At 42.1% G+C, this 21,020-nt stretch overlaps 3 protein-coding genes across 6 annotated transcripts; all 3 read left to right on the top strand.

Annotated features, from left to right (window-relative positions):
• Positions 1-3,195, top strand: npffr1l3 (neuropeptide FF receptor 1 like 3; the record flags this gene model as incomplete). The annotated part of the gene is made up of 3 exons (XM_083670761.1): positions 1-334; positions 1,985-2,084; positions 2,244-3,195. 3 exons carry the CDS (start codon positions 1-3, stop codon positions 3,193-3,195), a joined length of 1,386 nt encoding a protein of 461 aa, XP_083526887.1.
• A 5,404-nt stretch (positions 3,196-8,599) lies between these two features.
• Positions 8,600-10,800, top strand: LOC310804260 (bone morphogenetic protein 10-like; the record flags this gene model as incomplete). The annotated part of the gene is made up of 2 exons (XM_083669423.1): positions 8,600-8,954; positions 9,779-10,800. 2 exons carry the CDS (start codon positions 8,600-8,602, stop codon positions 10,798-10,800), a joined length of 1,377 nt encoding a protein of 458 aa, XP_083525549.1.
• A 3,291-nt stretch (positions 10,801-14,091) lies between these two features.
• On the top strand, positions 14,092-20,493 carry smad4a (SMAD family member 4a). 4 transcript variants are annotated; one of them, XM_083670253.1, is made up of 12 exons: positions 14,092-14,305; positions 14,780-15,174; positions 15,391-15,565; positions 15,720-15,749; positions 15,838-16,041; positions 16,376-16,501; positions 16,941-17,048; positions 17,411-17,461; positions 17,611-17,794; positions 17,945-18,113; positions 18,313-18,451; positions 18,718-20,493. In XM_083670253.1, the coding sequence occupies exons 2-12, from the start codon at positions 14,935-14,937 to the stop codon at positions 18,927-18,929; spliced, it is 1,638 nt and encodes a 545-aa protein (XP_083526379.1). In that variant the 5' UTR covers positions 14,092-14,305; positions 14,780-14,934; the 3' UTR covers positions 18,930-20,493. The 4 variants fall into 4 exon arrangements, with proteins under 4 accessions (XP_083526379.1, XP_083526378.1, XP_083526381.1 ...); XM_083670252.1 differs by having other exon boundaries at positions 17,411-17,527; XM_083670255.1 differs by lacking the exon at positions 16,376-16,501.
• Positions 20,494-21,020: the final 527 nt, after the last annotated feature.

The following is a 21,020-nucleotide window of genomic DNA, read 5'->3' as shown; positions in this document are numbered from 1 at the left end:
ATGGGGGACGCATGGGAACTGACCACTCTTTACATGACCTTTGACATCTTACCCGCCATAAACCTCACCAACTCTACCAACTCCACCCGTGTATCCAACATTAGGCTCTCCCCTTACTACCAACACTCACTAGCCACAGCAGTCAGCTTTACCCTGGCCTACCTGTTCATCTTCCTGCTGTGCATGGTGGGCAATGGGCTGGTGTGCCTCATAGTGATGAGCAACCGTCACATGCGCACCGTGACCAACCTCTTCATCCTCAACCTGGCCATCAGTGACCTGTTGGTGGGGATCTTCTGTATCCCCACCACTCTGGTCGACAACCTTATCACAGGTAATACTGTAACTACATGTCATCATGACAATTCTATGACACATACAGTATTTCTCCTCGCTCTCATCAATCAAATCATGGAGAGAGTTATTCCTAAAAGTAAGCCGGTAGGCCATTTGTAGTCCTTTGCTGTTGACATAGCAGCAGCAGTCACTAGAGACCATTCAGATGAGTTACAGTATATTAATTATCTTGTTATTAATTGTTTAATTCAGAACTTCACTTTTGCACTGAGACTGATATTGACATTCAGACTGAATATGTAATCTTAAAAGAGTTACATAACAAATGGTCACCCTTTACATTACATTACCTTACATTAAATAAATGCTCTCGTAACAACATGGTAACAACATGTTACACAGGGACAGAACGTTAGTAATTGCCTTGCAGCGGCATAATCATGTACTGTTGTTGATATGTTTCAGAGTGATAACAGCATTACTACACAAGTATATGGTAGATCAAAATAGAGCCATTTAATTTAAATGTATAAATATAATGATAAGGTAAGATTGCTTCAAGACATTTCGTTGCTTGCCATTAAAAACTTGATTAAAAGTGATTGGGCTTGCTACAGTATAGCACCTTCAAGTTCAAGCTTGACTTATCCCACATGAGGCAATAGGGTGCTGCAACAAAATGTTCCACAGTTTCCATCCCCTCTATTGCTATAACTGTACATAATTGTTGCAATGGAGTGGAACGTGTAATGGAATTTCTGTGGTATCATTATCATAATGTCACAGGCAGGCATTGGTCCTATAAATAGGAATACAGAGTTACGGGAAACAACTTAAGTGAAGCTCTCTACTTATAATAATTGTATTGTTAACTGAGCAACCCTGCTGTATTTATCTATTTAGACCAGTAGTCAGTTTCTCAAAAGCTTTGTAGCTGAAATAGTACTTTATCTCTTTTGAAAATCTAGGCCCACTCCTTGTCCTAGACCAGCAAAGTTGTTCATTTAACACATTTCGTGAGGCACATCAGATTGGCAAACATTGCTTTTACAATTGTCACTCTCTTGCGGCTTAGTGGCAGTGTTGTTGTTTGATTAGGAGAAATGAAGTACTACTTAAGCTACAAAGCTTTTGGGAAACTGACACCAGATTGTTACAAGTATCAAGCCAGTGAATCGCTGAAATTGATCACAGCTTGGCTGGGGATATGATTAGCAGAATTAAGTTAAATGCTTGGTTGGCATGAAACCCTGTATTACCTACTGTGGCACTCCAGTAGCAAGAGGTTGCCTACCTCTTGTTTACAACAACACAGTATGCTCCTAATAATGATGATAGAACATAGCGTGTTAGAAGCTCTTCGATATGTTGATTTAAATGTTAAATATATCACCTTGCTGAGACAGTTACGCTACATGCCATCGGGTCTAGTAGCTTTGTTTCTCAATCACCAAATCCCTCTCCTGTTTGTTTTAGGCCTGCATCATTTACAGAGTGGCATATGTTTTCATATAATGTTCTCTGCATTCTGTTGTCCATCAGTCAGGTTATATAACCTGTAATTAAGCTACTCATTATGCTGTTGTCTCTCTCTTTTGAGCTTACTGGGATGACCTCTCCCTATAGAGCAGCTTTATGTTTTTTTCATGCCTAACTAAGTGGTGCTGACACTATTACTGTTTGACAGGTTGGCCCTTCAGCAATGCAGTATGTAAGTTAAGTGGCTTGGTGCAGGGGATATCCGTTTGTGCTTCAGTCTTCACTTTGGTTGCAGTTGCTGTAGACAGGTAAGTCCCTCTGGGTGCATTACAGGAAATATACCATAATTGTTTATTATTCAAAAGGTCTGGTGCAAGTTGGAAGGGGACATAGGGGCTTCCATCACTATGTAGCATTTAACACATAATCCCTGTCTTTCAACCTTTCTTTCCTCTCTATCCTATCAGATTTCGCTGCATTGTCTACCCCTTTAAACCCAAGCTCACCCTCTTTGTTGCTAAGGCAACTATAGGGCTTGTCTGGGCTCTGGCAATAGTGATAATGCTGCCTTCGGCTGTGATGCTGACAGCCGAACAAGAAGAGGGTCACTTCATGGTGTCCAGCAACAACCAGACAAGCCCTTTGTATTACTGCTATGAGACCTGGCCTGACCCAGAGATGAGGAAGGTGTACACCATGGTCCTGTTCACCCACATCTATCTGGTGCCCCTCACTCTTATCATGATCATGTATGGTTGCATTGGGGTCAAACTCTACTCTACAGCTGGCCTCTCCAGCATGGCACACCCTGATGCTGGCCTGGCAGGCAAGTCACCCATCTCCCAGAAGAAGGTCAAGGTCATTAAGATGCTCATAGTGGTGGCTCTGCTCTTCATGCTGTCCTGGCTGCCCCTCTGGACCCTCATGCTTATTACAGACTACGCCAGACCTGAGGGGGAGCAGCTAGACCTTCTGACAGGATACATCTTCCCCTTCTCTCATTGGCTGGCCTTCTCCAACTCCAGCGTCAACCCCATCATCTATGGCTATTTCAACGAGAACTTTAAGAGGGGCTTCCAGAACGCCTGCCAGCCTGGTTCCTGTTGTGGGATGGCCCTGCAGGAGCAGGCGGTGAACAAGCCTCAGCCAGGGACCAAAGCCAGAGCTCACCGGGAGACAGTCCTCACTCCCAACCCCCTCACCCTGGGTGTGAGGAACCGCATCTACACAGACAGTGACCTGACAGGCTTTGTGTGTCTGGAGATGGAGCAGAGGAAGGAGGAGGGCTCAGCAGAATCAGGGGGCTTGGGGGCAGAGGGAAGTAATGGTGGAGTGTCCATCAAAAGGGGTCGTCATATTGAGGATGAGGATAGGATCTCTCCGATGGGCGCTGCAGTGTGTCGGGCATGGGAGCTCTGAACCACAGTGGGGTGCAGGGGAAGTGGAGGGTTAGCGAGATTAGAGAATGTGGAAAGGTTGGAGGTACAATAGGAGGACACTGAAATGGTCTTTGCCTTGGATAGGACTTTCATCACCAGGCTGTACCATGTAAAAGAGTGGCAATGTATGTGTATGTATCAGTGGAGGCTCACATTTCACCCTTCATTAAATGATAATAATCATGAGATAATAATAATGAGAATTTTGAGAATGTTTGATTTGACACCTTCTAATATGTACCTCTGGTGAGAATTTAATTAAAATTCATATTATAAAAACTATATATATTTTATTGGATAAAGAATTTTGTGGACTTTTCAGTCTTGTCAGCCTTTTTCTTAGTGAATTGTGGTTGATCATGGTGGATATCAATGTTCTACCATTGATGAATGGCAGACAGTTTCATGCCATTTAAAACCTGGCTGGCATTGAGAGCAGATGATAAACACTGTGCTTACTCTCTCTCTGCTCTGCATGCTATAAGATCTCCCACTACCTCTTGATCACCATAATAAATGCAAGTATTTAATTTTACTGTATTTAAATAAGTAAAATTCAGGGGGAAAAGCACTTCATTACAATATATTACAGGCAGAAGGTCAAAGGAACCTAAATGGATAGTTACGTAATTGCAAGGCTAAGCCTAATTTTGTGATAGATAAATCTACTATCCAACAAGTGATGTGTTGTTTCAAATGCCTAATGCAGTATTTGGAGTGTATTTGTACTTAAAGTTCAGGGCATTGTTCAATTCAGATCCAACATTTTTGCCCACCTCATTTCTGGAATGTTCTGTCCCCCTCAAGTCAGAACCTCTCACAATCTGGACATTTTTAAGACTTAAGACTCTGTTTAGTCAGGTTTTTAATGTGTGACTTGTGTATGATGTTCTTGTTCTGCGCTATCTCTGTAAGCATTTCCCAGTTTCTATATGTGTGCATTACTGATTACTGTCAGTTCCCCCTCTACTGGTTTACTTGACCTGTTGCTCAGTGTGTGTGAAGTGTGTGAAGACGTGCTCTGGGTTCGTGAGTGCTAGGGGTCTACGCCTGTAGGGTTTTTAATAACATTATTGCTAAGATGCTGTCACTCAATTTCCTGTGAGATGCTTCATGCTAGAGATTTGAAACTTGGCAGTATGATAGGACGTGGTGACCACTATTTTTTTTATTGGCCTAATGGTTATATACTATAACATGTGTTTGAAATGGCCAACTTTAAAAGGCCACTAAATTTGGGAGATAAAAAAGGACCATCAAGGTCCGCCATTTTTTATTTTGTGAAAAACACCTAAAACACTAATGCTTTTACAGTTATAGACATATCTGCACCAAACTTGACATGTAGCATCAATGGACTGAGGTGCTCACAGGATCCATTTTGTTTACTATATGAACAAACAACATGGCCGCTATTAACCAATGAATTGTCCAGGGGGCGTGGCCTCTCACATAAATGGTTATAAGTCAAAGACAATTAATCCTATCATGATGAAACTTGGTAGAAAGGTTGATTCGGCTCTCAGGGTCATAGATGCCATATTTTGATATCTCTTGATGTGGTTCACCAAATGTCATGAAATTTGGTACACATGCCCTTGGACACACAGTCTTAGCCAAATTCTTAAACATGTTCATGATTGGCCATACTGTTGGCTTTGTGGGCATGGTCTATCACAAAGAAACAGATAAATCAAAGATGTTCTACCCTATCGCTATAAACCTGGTAGACATCTCCAAGGCTCTCCCTTGACCATTCTCAGACAGTCGTTTGAACTCGTGACCTTGCCATGAGGCTTAGATCCTGGGAATCGCTGCTTGCAGCTTTCATTATTATTATTATTATTAGACCAACCCAATGAAGTTTAAAAATTGAGAAACTTTATGGAAATATTGAACATGGAGGCCCAATTGCAACCAAACAATCTGATTAGCTGAGTGCTTACATCTGGTTAGTTAATACAGGGAGGCAGGAGATCGCGGGGAGAACATGGGTGATGATCAGAAATCACAAAGAGGTCACCCGGCTAAAGTTGAATGAAGTCAGAGAGGGATATGCGAAGCATATGCAGTCTTTGATGAAGTTCATACTATCTCAGAGTAAAATAATCCATGTTGTAATCGTTCCTCACAATTCCTAAGGACAAATAAGATGAATGAATAAATGAATAAAAGCCTAACATAGACCCATTGTTGGTCAATGATGAAAAGTGGTTTTGTCAGATATCAGATTAAATTTGCTACAAGAACATAGGCTATTGTCCTGCAAATGCCATAAATGAGGACAGTTCACCGCAATAAAGTTGCTTCAAAAGGTACAAAATAGTTATGGCCAATGGAAAACAGCGGGTTCATTTTCAATGTTGTTAATATGAAGTGCATTGAAATATTGTTTTTATTTCCAATGACAGAGAAAATGATGGAAAATGTACATCATGATAGCTGCCTTTATGAAATGGTTATACATATTTATTTTGCTTTTGTTTTTTTAAAACTATTCTTGTATAATGAAAAGTGCTTTATAAATGTAATAAATAATAATAATAATAATTATCATAATTATCTTGAATTGTAATTTGTATTCAATTAAATATTTGTGAAAATGGACAGAGGATCTTCTCTGACACCTAATCTAGTCGAAAAGCAGGTTTAAATGTAGGCTTGTTAGGTCCACTGGAGGGCGCATGTTGCTTGCAAATGTTTGTTAACGACTGGATTATCTAATAAAGAGATGAGCCCCAGGTGTATACTAATTGATTGTCTTAGTGCTCTAGTTTCAGGGGGAATCTTTGATCTAATTAGGATAATCTCTTTCACACCTGTTAAGTGTGTATTTACAAATTGTTGCTTGTGTATTTACAGATTTACAATTATGTGTCCTCTCTACAGTAATATCTCTCTGCCTCATAATACTTAATGGAAAGAGTAATATGTGAATTTTTCAGACCATAACAATTATTCTAATTTAAATGAGCATTGGAGTTATAGTCATTTAGTGGTCTCTTGAAGGGTTATAACAGAGCAGTTAATGGTGCAATATGTAACATTCAAGCTTTCTCAAAGCGTCCTAATTATTGTAATGGCTGTTTAATCGGTGGCAATCAGGGAATGAGATCCCTTGTAAGAAATATTTAATAAAAAATAAAAAAAACACTGTTTTGGCCCTGACAAGCGCTTTCAAAAATGGAGTGTCCTACCTGGGAATCGTACGCATATGCAGAAACACAACAATGGGTAAGGATGGAGCTAGGGTTAGCTTAGGGCTACAACTAGGTTTAGAACTAAGGTTAAAGCTAGGGCTGGGGTTAAGGCCAGGGTTAGATTTAGGGTTGGAGTTAGGGTTAGGGTTAGGGCTGAAGCTAGGGTTAGGTTAGGGCACTGCTCACTCTCGACCCAGGTTCAAACTCAGTCAGAACATGTTGAACATGTTTTCATATATTACGTTTCATATATTAAACATTATGTAGTAATGTTTAAACCATTCCCTCTAAGTCACATGTATGAATATTTGTTGCCTGTTAATAAAATAAAGATCAAGATAAAACAACTGCAACACTGTTGTTTTATCAACATTTGATCATAGCACCACTATGTTTATTTAACTATTTTGTAGAAATACAGTCAGAGACTTCATATTGTCCAGATGTGATACACATGAAATCACATGAATGACATTACTGCATTCGGTAAGACAGAGTCAACAGTCAATAGGGTAAGCCTCTCAGAAAATAACAATAGTCCAAGATTGCACAAATCAAACTGAGTTGATTACTTGATGACTAAAGAAGCTCTCCCCTGTCATTTAGGCACTTGGAAAGCCACTTGTATTGTTGTTCTGTTTTGTTTGATAGATTGTTATTTTTGTTTGTGTTTTTTAGGTGAATAGAGTACCTTGACAATGGCTTACACACTCAGGTTATCAGGAAGAGATTCTATCCCTTTTTACCCCCTTATTTTGTACTTTTTGAAGCTTAGAGCAGAGAAGTCGATTACAACTTTCTTGTGTTAGAGAGAACTGCTCAAACATAACAACCATGCCAGTCTTGCTGCTCAATACATAATTGACAGCAATACATAATTACCACATGCCAATAAGGAGCCATGTGGTCATCATTTGTGTAATTAAGCATTACTTCTCTATTTCCTGTATGCTTCCCTGGTCCAAATCCACATGTTCCTGTTTAAATCATCTATTCATGAACGTGTTTATTCTAGAACTGCCTTCAGCAGATCATGAAATACCAAAACCCCTCAGGCTAACATTCCACAGCACAGAAGGACTGTCACACAGGGCTTTATATCTAATTTCAGATCAATGTCAGTCAGTCATTTTTACCCTTCATGAATACAACATTTTAGATGATCCACTTTTGGGGAAAAAAACAATGACATTACTATCATTATGCTTATGTTGACAATGATAATTGTTATAAATCATTAGTATTTATCATTCTTAATTATCATTGATTATGTAAAAAAATGGAAGCAATGTCATATAGATATACAGTACAGTACATTAATGAGGACTCTGACCTCTTGTGGGGCACTTCGAGCACTGCAGCAGACAAGCAACAGTTTAATTCACTTCTCGGTATGGCCATTACCCAAACAGATTTAGAGGGATACAACTTAGTACAACTAAGTAACAACCCAGTAAATTAAACACCAGATCTGCTGTACCAAATGAGACTATTCGTGATCCCTAATGGCTTATTGTTTCTCACACATTCATGGTCTAACATATAAAACATGTTTTTTTTTAAATCTCCAGGGTAATTATTATTCTTTGCAAGAAGATGCAAATTACCTTATACATTGGTTGATGCTAACGGTATAAACATAAACAAAAACTTAAGCAGTCAGGAGTGAGTTCCTGCATCAAACATCAGATACCCCTTCATTGTCTTTATGGAACACACCAAATAGTTTAGCTTCCATGTGGATTGATTGGCAAAAGAAGAAGGCTGATGTAGATGCAAGGAGCAAAGTTACAGTGGACACAGGCAAGCCTCCCCTTAGCCATAGCAGTAAACAGCCTGAGAAAGGCATGCATGGAAAGAAGATACACGATGAGTGGGGTTTGTGGTCGTCACAAACCCCTGGCCAAGAGAGAGGCAGGGGGCGAGTAGAGCCTTTGTGACATCTCCAAACATGTCAGCACAGCATGGTTGAGAACACAGCCCTGCCCTCTGCACCCGATCACAAGATCAACAAGGACAAAGCTGTTTTCCCTCAACCCCCTCCACTAACCTGGTGTCCCATACGGAGAGAAACTACTGGTGGACAGGGGGGAACTGTTCACAGGTGTCCTCTACTGAGGATCCTATCATATTTCCACATTTGATACTCATCCTTTGGACTTTGAACCTGCCCTTGACTCAGCAATGGTTGCTCCAGTGTTCTCCAGACTTGGGTACATCTTCACTCTGAGCCTCCTGCCCCTGCTGTTGCCTGGTTTAAGCCAGAATAGTCCCATCATGTCCCCTGAGGAACGCCCTGGTCCTGGGGTGAGGGGTTTGGTTGACACCTCTCTTTTGGAGCAGGATGATGACCTGGATGTGCAGGACTTTCTGGGGCAGCTTCTGTCCACGTTAAACCTCACAGAGCTGGGGCCACGGCCAAGGCCCCGTGCTGCCCACAAGGAGCCACCAGAATACATGCTGGAACTGTACAAGCGCTTTGCCAACGATCGTACTGCAATGCCCTCTGCCAATATCGTGCGCAGTTTCAAGAATGAAGGTACAATACATACAAACTTCCGGTTGTCTGAAGCAATATGTTTGAACATTTTTGTTAACCTATACAATTAACTTAATTTGAGTGCTTGCTTATTTGATTACCATTCTAAAGCCAGTCAAATGAGTGAATGTCTGATTTTAGAACTATAACCTAATATTATACAATCTAAGCTACATTTGTTTTAATTTAAATGAATTCCGCTTTGCTTGGTACTCTAAAGTAAACTAATTGCATTTAAAAAAGACTTTGAGCTCTGCCTGTATTACCTTTGAAGTGTACGACGTAATAGTCAAATATGACATTTTAAAGGAAAGACTATCATTAGAATTAGAAGTACATTCAATTGATATTACCAATGTTTTCTTTACGACTCAGCCCAGTGAAATATGCTGTATAAATGATGTTATACACGGGCATCACTGGGCCATCATTATCTTGTTGTTGACGAAGTGCATACAACTGAAATACAATAGATTTGGCATAGAGTTGCATGCAGCAACATAGACTAAATACTGGTATCCCTTCTTTGAAGAAAAGTTTATCAAAACATTTTCCAAACTTCCTTTATCAAGAGACAAGTGCATTTAATTGACATTACCAGTGTTTTTGCCTTTTAAAAGGGAACTGAAATTGGCTCAACAGCTTTTTCCCCCTGTAGTCAAGTCAGTTAACATGATATAAAAATTAACAACCTGCAATTAAAAATCAATTTATTTACATGATCTATACATATTTTCATCTACATTTTTATTAAGAGATCAGCTTATTTGTTCAATCTGAATCTAAACCCAATTCAGACCCCCCTATTGATATTTTAATTCCAGATTCCTCCCCCTACAGTGTGACAGCCAGGAGTGTGAGGACACACCCCCTGCTGTTCAACATCTCCATCCCCCACCACGAGCACATTATCACAGCCGAGCTCCGCCTATACGCCCTGGTCCAGCGTGACCGCAGACGCTACGCCGGATTCGACCGCAAGGTGACCGTCTACAAGATACACAAGGGGGGGCCTTGGAGGGGAGAGGAGGGGACAGAGGGGAGAGGGGATGAGGAGGAAGTGGTAGAGATGGAGAAGCTGGCGACGCGGCATGTCGATGGTAAAGATGATGGCTGGGTGGCATTCGACCTGACCCATGCTGCCAATCTTTGGAGGAAGACAGAGTGCACCATTCACAGACTGGAGGTCCACATTGCAAGTTTGGGGTCCAAGGGTGGGATGAGTCCCCTGGAAGTTGCAGAGGAGGATGGAAGGATTGTTGATGTGGACATAGACAGGAGCTTGGAGGGGAAACACAATCCAGTTATGATTGTATTCTCAGATGATCAGAGCAAAGACCATCGTGAGGACAAGCAGGAGCTCCACCAGATGATTGAACATGAGAATGACCTTCCGTCAGACCTGGAAACCTGGAAGGATGAGGATGGGCATGGTGCCAATGCTGAGGACGAGCTGGACGAAGAGTCTCTCAGGCATCTGCACTCCAACTTCATCTATGACACACCACTGCGAATCCGCCGCAATGCCAAGAACAACCCCTGTAAGAGGACTCCGCTCTATGTGGAATTTAAGGACATTGGCTGGGATTCATGGGTCATACAGCCCCTGGGTTATGAGGCCTACGAGTGCAATGGAGTGTGCACCACACCTATGACTGCTGAGGTCTCACCTACCAAACATGCCATTGTCCAGACGCTGCTGAGCCATAAGAGTCCACAGGTGTCACGAGCCTGCTGTGTACCCACCAAGCTGGAACCCATCTCACTCCTTTATGAGGACGGGGGAGTGGTCACCTACAAGCACAAATATGAGGGCATGGTGGTGGCAGAGTGCGGCTGTAGATAGTCATAGAAGTGAAGGTACAGGAGAGAGGTAGAGACTGTGGATCTATATAGACTGAGTGATCTTAAAATCATCATAAATGTAAGCCGAGAAGAAAACAACAAAAGTGCCCTTTGGAAAATGACAATTGTCATAATCATCAAGGATACTTGCTTTGTCGGTTAGCAATTAACATATAGTATAAACATACTAGATATGCTGTGTCAGATTTAAGGCATTAAATATTTCTATATCTATCTTACGTACACGCAGCTTCATATATACAGTATTGGAGGGCAACAGGGAGATCACAGAGCAAGAGGGGCCTGTAGACTATGTGCATTTTATGATGTAAATTTGCTATGTACATTTCCTATTGTATGGGGATAATTTAAAATGCTATTTAATGTAGAATAGAATGCCTTCAGTATCATTTTGTAAAATGAAGGAAAAACTAAAAGATGTGATATGTGAATCATACTGTTCTATGTAGTTTATGTATGTTTGTCATCTTATTTTACTTTTATCAAATGAGAATTTGATGCAGTGTACAATTGCACAAAATCTTCTTGGTCCGAATGAAAGCTAAAATGTATCAGCCAACTCTTCCAACACATGCAAAGGCTGTAAGGTGGAAGAGTCCAGGAGACCATAATACAGTGTCTTCGGAAAGTACTCAGACACCTTCACTTTTTCCACATTTTGTTGTGTTATAGACTCAATTTAAAATGGATTAAATTAAAAGAATTTGCTATCAATCCACACACAATACCCCAGAATGACAAAGCGAAAACAGGTTTTTAGAAATTACAGTAAATTTATTAAAATTGAAATGCAGAATTACCTCATGTACATAAGTATTCAGACCCTTTGCTATGACACTCTTAAAATTAGCTAAAATGCAAAAATGTCATCAACAAATCACTCAATAAGTTGAATTGAGTCCATCTTCATGCAAGGATAATAGTTCATGTAATTTTGGAATTAATATATTTGTTTTTATAGGGTCTCTGATTTGGATAGGAATCAATTACACACTGTGTAGATGAGGATGTCACTACCAACTCAGCAAATTTCATAATTTTCTCTTCATCCTGACAAACTCTCCAGTCCTTGCCAGTGACAAACATACCCATAACTTGATGCAGCTACCACTATTCTTCACACAAGGACTGGTGCGGAAACTGCATTGCATGTGCTGGATTTGCACCAAACTTAATGCTTTGTAGTAAAACCAAATTAGCTTTCTTTGCTGTATCACTTGAGTTAATTGTTGCAAACACAATTATGCATATGAGATAGATTATTTTCCATTAAGGGATTCTTTTTGGCCACTTGGTTATAGACCAATTTTGTAGAGTGACTGAGATGATGTGCTTTTTCCTCTTCACCATTCAACTTTGTAGATTTTTATAAGTCTCCCCAGGCCTTGGGGTCACATTCCTGAACAGTTTTGTTCCTTTCCATTTGCTCAGTTTGTAATGACAACCGGATCCACACAGTGTGTAATTGATTCCTATGCAAATCAGAGACCCTATAAAAACAAAAATATGAATACCACAATTACATGAACTATTATTCTTGCATGAAGATGGACTCAATTCAACTTTAATTTAATCCATTTTAAATTGAGTCTATAACACAACAAACTGTGGAAAAAGTGAAGGGGTCTGAATACTTTCCAAAGGCACTGTAAATGGTGTAATATGATGTAGATTTCAAATGTGTGTGCCTCCATACGACAGATGTGCTGTATAAATAAAACAATTGTCTGAGCCCTCGTACAAAAGTCGAAAACAACAGAAAATGACATTGTCTCTGTGAGTGGCATTGTGCAAAATGACAAACCAGGCAACAATTAAAATGTGAGGGATAAAACATGTAGCAGACATTTTTTTTTTTTTGTCAATACCGTGAGCACTTGTTAAAAATAAACCCAAGGCAAATGTCATGTTGAGAAGTTGCAAAGGCCTCTTTCATAAAACAAGAATACAGTAGATGTGTCATATAGAGTTGCAAGCAGCAACATAGACAAAAAACAGATACTCTTCCTTCATGAAAAGTTTATCAAAGATATTTTCCAAACCTCCTTATCAAGAGACAATTTATCATTTATTTGCCCCCTCCCCAAAAAAGAAAGTCTGTCCACTAACCCTGACTCATATTCAATTCTCAAATCCATCCTGCCCACTGACCTCCCACCCACACACGCCTTAATCCCCCCCACCCCCACCATCTCACATCCTTCTAGCGCCACATGCCTAGCGAGCCGCTCTCTCTCCCCCCTCCATGCCAAGGTGATAACGAGGTGTCAGGGCCTCGAGACTTGTAGACCATCACTCAGGATGAGACGCCATTCCAAGTGGGCAGCAGTTGGGAGAGGGTGCTGTCAGATTCCTGGTCTCCAACACCAACAGACTATGGACAAACCATCCCCAACACAGGCCCTCTTTACAGGCCATTCTCCATCTACTGCTGCCCACAATCCCTCCCACTTCCCTTTTCTGACAGGGGCACTCTGAGACCCTTATCACGGCTTTGCCTTCAGGACAAATGGAAAAACATGTCACATCATCAACCAGCTTCTGCTGTCAACAGTCTGAAGGAGAGACAACTTATATGGAATAATGTTGTGGAACTCTCAATTCTCTGTCCATATTTGCTTTTCATTGCCATCAAATTCATTGCCATCAAACTATCCATTTGTTGAGCTGTTTCAATGTGATCATATTATATATGCAGTATATATTGCTAACTTATGATGGTTATTTATTTTCTAAATGTGATGTGTATGTAAAAATCAAATACAAATGGACATGTTGTATTCTGTGTAAATCATCTTGAGGAAAAATAAACGTTATTTGTTTGCAGCACACTGATATGATTGCAGACAATACTGTTGCTCAATGCAATGTCACAGGATATAGGACAAACCCCCTTGTTTAGATCTCATGACATTTATAAATAACCATGATCACCAATGGAAGATAATACATTTACCAAAGACAACCATGCTCATGTGAAGGACAACATATAATTCATTTGTAACTCTATCTGAAGTCTTGACCTACACCTGTGTGTCTAAACCAATGATGCATACATACAATATAATGTAATGTCTATGGCCAAAAACTATACATCGGTCTAAACATAGTAAGGTAAGTAACAGCAACTATTCCAGCTCAGACTTACTGCACATGCGCCAGTTTGATATGAGTGGCCGTGGTGAGGGCGTTGCAAGGAGGGTAGTAAAAGAAATGTACCTAGCAATTTAGGTAGCGCTAGCCACCGTTGTTTACCAATGCTTTGCGACTATATTTGCTAATTGTGTTTAGACAGTCCTTAAGGTACAGTTGGAAAACGTGACGGATCGTCACATAGCGTCTCTAAGGTCAAGGACAGTCGAATATCGCCGGTTCAAAATCCGATGAAGAGAACACCAGTAGCTAGCTAGCTATTAACTTGTTAGCTATTTTGCTAATGGACTATCGACTGCTGCTAGTTGGCTAAATCAGTTGTAGAAATCCAGGTAAGGGAAGGAAGTTGTAGGTAAAGTTAAATTTATAGTAGCTATAATATTTGATGAGCTATGAATGCAATTTGACACATTTATTTCTAAATGTATCATCTCAACCGACGTTAGCTATCCAGCTAGCCTGTACGCTAGCAATGAATAGACCGAGGCACAGCAGCATCTTTGATCTGTCTGTCTGTTTGTGTCTATGTGTCTGGCCACGCCATCACTATCAATTAATAATCATATTTATTGGTCTCTATGACTGTTCATGTTTCTGCCAATTAATGTTAATTTGCAACATCTATTCCTCCAACAATGATGGCATCAGTTATCCTCTCGACCATGCCATGTTTCTGACCTGTACGATGAAGTGAAATAATGTCTACAATGCAACTTGTAACAGCAATGCCACAGTTCTAACTTTTTTATATGTTCTGTTTTGTTTCCATCATTGCACTCTGTCCTGGGCCACCCTCTTTCTGCTAGGGTGAAAGTACTTTGCCTATGCCATTCTCACCCTAGTGTCATCCTGACGTACGCCTTGGAAAAAGTCCCTTTGCCTTTGAAATATCCATAGAAAGGACTTAACTGGAAACCCTCTAAGGATTGAACGCAAAGGAACTTTTAGAGCAGTGAGCAAGATGTCAATCACAAATACACCTACAAGTAACGATGCTTGTCTGAGCATCGTGCACAGCCTGATGTGCCACCGACAGGGGGGGGAGAGTGAAACCTTCGCCAAGCGAGCCATCGAGAGCCTTGTCAAGAAACTGAAGGAGAAGAAGGATGAGTTGGACTCTCTCATCACAGCCATCACCACCAACGGAGCTCACCCCAGCAAGTGTGTCACCATACAGCGCACCCTGGATGGACGCCTGCAGGTATAATGGCTGATATCGTAGATCTAAGAGGTGTACTAACCTGCAGTGAGGAACAATGTCAGTGGTTAGATGTCTGCTGTTACCATTACTCCTGCTGTTAATTACCATTACTCCTGCTGTTAATTACCATTACTCCTGCTGTTAATTACCATTACTCCTGTTGTTAATTACCATTACTCCTGCTGTTAATTAGTTAGTTGTCCCCTGTGCTTCTAGGTGGCAGGGCGTAAAGGCTTTCCCCACGTGATTTATGCCAGACTGTGGCGGTGGCCTGATCTGCACAAGAATGAACTGAAGCATGTGAAATACTGCCAGTTTGCCTTTGACCTGAAAGTTGACAATGTATGTGTCAACCCATACCACTATGAGAGGGTGGTATCACCAGGAATTGGTGAGTGTTTTTTTTTTTTTTTTTTTCTCCTCTCTTATATGTCACATTTTATTTAGCATTACTGTGTCTTCTCATTTTAATATTGTGTTATTAAATTTGACGATTAAGATGTGCTTCCCTGCAATTTCACCCGTCACTCCCATTATCTTCACAGACCTGTCAGGGCTGACTCTCTCAAGCTCAGGTAGGGGAGGTTCTTGCTCTGTCCTTGTCATTTGTAGTTTCTCAATGATTTGACAGCCTTGACAGTCTCGCCTTCTCTGTCCCACCAGGCCCACTTATGGTCAAGGATGAATATGACTTTGACAACCAGCAATCTCACTCCGGGTCTGACGGCCACCTGCAGACCATCCAGCACCCCCCCTCCAGGCCAGGTCCCCAGGAGCCGTTCGGCACCCCGGGCCTGCTCCCCCCCTCAGACGGTGGCAGCTCAGCCTCCACCTCTGCCTTTGCCAGCCTCGCTGCTGGGTCCTCAAGTGAGACACTGTGCACTGTGTCGATGCTCCTCTGTCTTTTCGCATTCTGTTGCTCTCCTTTGATTTAACATTTTCATCTGTCGTGAGTACATTCCCCGTCTAGCTTTCCCGTGAGGTATAAGATGAATTCAAATAGTGGCTCCCTAATTCTCCACGTCAAGGTCATGCTGAAAAGCTTTTTTTTTTTTTTTTTTTTTTTCACCCAGAGGTGTCATTTCTGATTATTTTTTCACTGTGTCAGTGTGTCTGCATCATTGTGTTTATGTATGTGTCTGGGTGTGTGTTCTTGTTTGTTTTCCATATCCACTCCTGGCCCCTCCATCTCTCTCCTTAGCCCAGGCCAGTAGCCTTCTGTCAGGGAGCCATAGCAGTGAAGGGCTGCGGCAGCTTGCCTCAGGGCCAACACAGGGCTCACACCAGAACGGCTTCCCGTCGGCACAGAGCGCCACATACCATCACAGTAAGCACTTACGCCCAGCCCTCCACATCCCACCACATAACATAGCTGTTAGCACCTGCATTCGCCAGCCCTTCACACCATTATGCACCATTAAACTGAGTGCCACTAACCATCGCAGACAACCGTTATGAACAGTGTTAACCCCTTAAATCAGCAGCCCTTCTTTGTAACCACTTACATTTTTCTAAAAGCCTGGACAGCATGGCCTTTGTTTCATTCTCTCAACTTGAAAGCTTTTCAGCCTTAACCTCTCCCTCCTTGATTGTTTCTTCGAATTCTGTCGTGATGTCCTTGCAATTGTAAGTGTGCTGTGTGCTGTGTGCTGTGTGCTGTGTGCGTGTGTGCGTGTGTGTGTGTGTGTGTGTGTAAGAGAGAGAGAGAGAGAGTGTCTGTTAGTCACGTTGACATGATTTTATGTACCAGTGCTTTATGTTTTAAGATGTCGCCTCCAATTGGACGAGAACTGGCAGCTTCCAACCCTCAGTGCCTCACCACCAGAACGGGCATCTTCAACACCACCAACCCATGCCTCACGCAGGGCACTATTGTGAGTGTCACCCTCCGCCACGCTACCTGTGCCAACCTCTCACCATTTCAGAGCCCAACAAAAAAAAATCTCCAGAGCAACAACCGAAAATGTTATTCCACTTTTGAATCATGCGAGTGAATTCAGAATTTAGTGGGCTGAAATAATGAAAGTGATACTTCAAGCTGGTGAGCTCACTAATGAGAAAAAAAGACCAACTACAGTCGGCATCTGAGGTGACGTGAATGTGCGCTAATAACTTGGAAATGCTGGTTGCAATGATGTCACATATTACACATTTATTTGGACTCATTTGGGAAGAACAGAACAACACAGCACAATTCGATGAATGCTGTGGACTTATAATGACATTCTTCTTCCAGGGCCTGTGCACAATGAGATTGGATTCCAGCCCCCCATATCCAATCACCCGGGTGAGTGTTCGAGTCTCCTCAGCCAGATGGGACTCTGTGTGTATCCCTGTGACTTGACCCCGACTGGTAGGTCTGTCCCTGAAACGTTGTGGTCTAACTGCAATGCAACGACACGTGAAGTGATGGTGGTGCTCTTGTTCTGTCCCCAGCGCCTGACTATTGGTGCTCCATCGCCTACTTTGAGATGGACGTGCAGGTGGGAGAGACGTTCAAGGTGCCCTCTACCTGCCCCGTTGTGACTGTGGACGGGTATGTGGACCCCTCAGGAGGGGACCGCTTCTGCCTGGGCCAGCTGAGCAATGTCCACCGGACCGAGGCCATCGAGAGAGCCAGGTACCCAACCGCATGTGGAGACTTATTAAGTGTAAGCGATGACGCCTTATATAAGCTGTTTTTTTTTTTTAAATGTATTAACTTGTCATGCTGCTGCTGCTGTCTGTCTGTCTCTTTGTCTCTCCCCTCCCTCCTCCTCCTGTTCCCCAGACTTCACATTGGCAAAGGAGTGCAGCTAGAGTGTAAAGGTGAAGGCGATGTGTGGGTGCGTTGCCTCAGCGACCATGCAGTGTTTGTGCAGAGCTATTATCTGGACCGGGAGGCTGGCCGGGCTCCTGGTGATGCGGTCCACAAGATCTACCCCAGCGCCTACATCAAGGTGAGATACAGCGCCATCTGCCTCACTGCTAGGGAACAGCATCATCAAGTCATCCCCAAGGTTGTTAGTCTGTTATGGATCGCTCGCCCCTGCCTCATGGCGCCTAACCCTCCCTTTTATCTCTTGCTTTTGAAGTTCAGCCCCTTACCCATTTTCTCTCTCTCTCTCTCTCTCTCTCTCTCTCTGGGTGCTGTGTTAGGTGTTTGACCTCCGGCAGTGCAACAGGCAGATGCAGCAGCAGGCAGCCACAGCGCAGGCGGCGGCCGCAGCTCAAGCTGCAGCAGTGGCAGGAAACATCCCAGGGCCGGGGTCTGTAGGAGGCATCGCCCCCGCCATCAGTGAGTGTCTTCAATCAGCCTTTTCTCTGAGCGAGAAAGTCCCAAGGACTTTCATATTGTCATCAATTGACATGCCTAAGATGACTCACCTTCTACCTCCTACACTTGATACTCTCTGTAACCTCTCAATGCCACCGCAATGAGAGAAGAGTGTGTGACTTTCATTCAGTTATGTTCCTCAGTCATTGGAAACTAATGTAAGAGATAAAACCACTAACCTAATCGCTCTGTGTTTGTGCAACCCCTCCCCCCCTCCCCCCCTCCAGGTTTGTCTGCTGCTGCAGGTATAGGTGTGGATGACCTGCGCAGGCTGTGTATCTTGAGGATGAGCTTCGTGAAGGGCTGGGGTCCCGACTACCCCCGGCAGAGTATCAAAGAGACGCCATGTTGGATCGAGATCCACCTACACAGAGCCCTGCAGCTATTGGACGAGGTGCTGCACACCATGCCTATCGCTGACCCCCAACCGCTGGACTGAACTACAGGGCATCACCCCCCCCCCCCCCCCAAATATGAGACTGTGTTCATAGCTGAGCTCCTCACCTGCTGGACTGAATGATGGAGTGCCCCTAGCCCACATGAGCTGTTGGACTGCTGAGCGTAATGGGATGGTATAGAGGGAAAAACGGGACATGATTTCAACTCACTGGGTCCCTTGTGATATGGCTTGATGAAGCAGTTTTCTACTGCCTCAGATCATGCTACATAGGATGTTCTTGTCAATGTTGCTTTTTTTGTTATCTCTTGTTGTTATGACAATGTTCACTTTTCTCTTTCCTCACGCACCATCTCATCCATCAGAAAGGCGATGTCATTGCCGGGGGTTTGTTCCTCTCCATTTACAGTGCGGCAGGCAGGGGAACCCCTTATTTCTTTGGGTCACACTCAGCTGTAGTCTCGTGTCCTTTTTACATTTTTGTTCTGGACATGTTTGAGTCCTTTTGAGTATTTTTTTGACATCTCTATCATCCTTGTTTCACACCTACCTGCTCTGGCCCTATCTGGTCTTCCTGCACCCTGTGTCCACTCTCACTCTCTCCGTTGGTCACACTAGACTAGAGAAGCCATGCCCTTTTCCCTGGTGGTGGTTGGTGTCACGCACCTTGAGGTTTCTGTGGGGTTGGTCAAAGACTTGTGGTTTATTCAGCACAGCAACACACTGCAGAGAGAAGGAAGACTGAAGACTCCCGCTAGGACTTTCAAAAGAAATCTAGAGATTCTCGTTTTCCATTCAGCATTTTGGAAATATAGCTGTGCTTTGTTTTGTTTTTTTTAGATTACATCATAGCTTATTTTAGCACTTTATTGATTTGCTTTTCTCAATTGTTGTCTTTGTTTTATTTAGGGAATTCATAAAATGGCAGCATCACAGCCATAGTTTTAGTTCTGCAATGTTGAGGTTTATTTCCTCTTCCGGTTATATTTAATCACACACAGAAGGAAGATCTGCGCTTCAGAGTTTTAGTTAGCAGGTGTTTTAGTTAGTGTGTGACCCAGACCAGACCGTAGGACGGTCCTCACTAAGATCAGAGTATTCTAATATGCCCCCTTTCCACTTCATGTCTTTAATTATGACTTGGATGAACCTCTTGTGATATATCCCATAGACATTTTGAAGGGAAGGAGCAGGAAATAAGATAAGAATTCATAGAGGAAGTTTAAGCCATATCAATACCAAATGGACCCTATGAAAGGTGCAAACAAGTCACCAGAGCGCAGTCACGTCAGTATTATGTGAAACGTGTACATGCTTGTTTTATGAACAGTTACAGTAGCTGTATTTGGTCCACAAATAATGCCATTGAAAGATACTCAGCAATCAAAAAACATATTACATCACATGTAGGTCTGGACTAATTGTCAGTTTAAATATATCTATTACAGTATTTTATATTCCTTTTGCTACTTTTCCTATATGACCTCATCTGACATTGCTGTGTCAAAATATTTGGAAATAGCAATGTTCAAGGAAACAAGGTGCTTGTTCTCTACCTTGATCAGTTGTATCTACAGTTCATGGAAATAAATGTTATGATACTGAACCATGTAATGTGATTTCTATTGTAACTTGGAAAAGCAGCCCATATCACTCCCTCACTCAACCTTTTGTTAGCTGTTCCTAGTTAGTGGAAGTTAGTAGCTAGTGGCTATTTAAACAAGTATGAACCATTCATTACAATTTCTCCTGGCCCATAGACTACTTTTAGGGTAAGGAACTATAAGGTATAAAATACTGAACGTGTCCCCTAATGGAAGTGTAGATCAGCTTCATTTCCTTTTCACAGGTAGGCCTACATGTGTGGTTGTTCACGGTTGTCTACTAGTGTAATTCATAGTAGGAACTATGGGACAACAGGAAAGACAATGAATTGAAACAAGAAAAAGTTTATTACGGTAATTTAAAGACAAGCCACAAATTTTAAGAAAACAACACTAATAAGCTAGCCTGAGCTCAAGTCTGAAATATTCAGAAAACCAAACTACATGTGTCTTTAATATTTCCTATATTTTCGTCATTACGACACACTAAATGTTAATATATGCCTTTATAAATATAAAAGTTTCCCAG

Source organism: Argentina silus (assembly GCF_951799395.1).
Source record: "Argentina silus genome assembly, chromosome: 5".
NCBI classification, from domain to species: domain Eukaryota; kingdom Metazoa; phylum Chordata; class Actinopteri; order Argentiniformes; family Argentinidae; genus Argentina; species Argentina silus.
The sequence above is the reverse complement of the archived record's forward strand: the minus strand, read 5'-3'. Positions and strand labels throughout refer to the sequence as shown.

What these genes read in the sequence shown, in the direction of transcription:
- smad4a (XM_083670252.1), top strand. Translation starts at nt 14,935, where the DNA reads ATGTCAATCACAAATACACCTACAAGTAACGATGCTTGTCTGAGCATC. An exon ending in CTGTGACTTGACCCCGACTG is followed by an intron (nt 17,528 to 17,610) that starts GTAGGTCTGTCC and finishes TTCTGTCCCCAG; the next exon opens with CGCCTGACTATTGGTGCTCC. An exon ending in AGGCATCGCCCCCGCCATCA is followed by an intron (nt 18,452 to 18,717) that starts GTGAGTGTCTTC and finishes CCCCCCCTCCAG; the next exon opens with GTTTGTCTGCTGCTGCAGGT.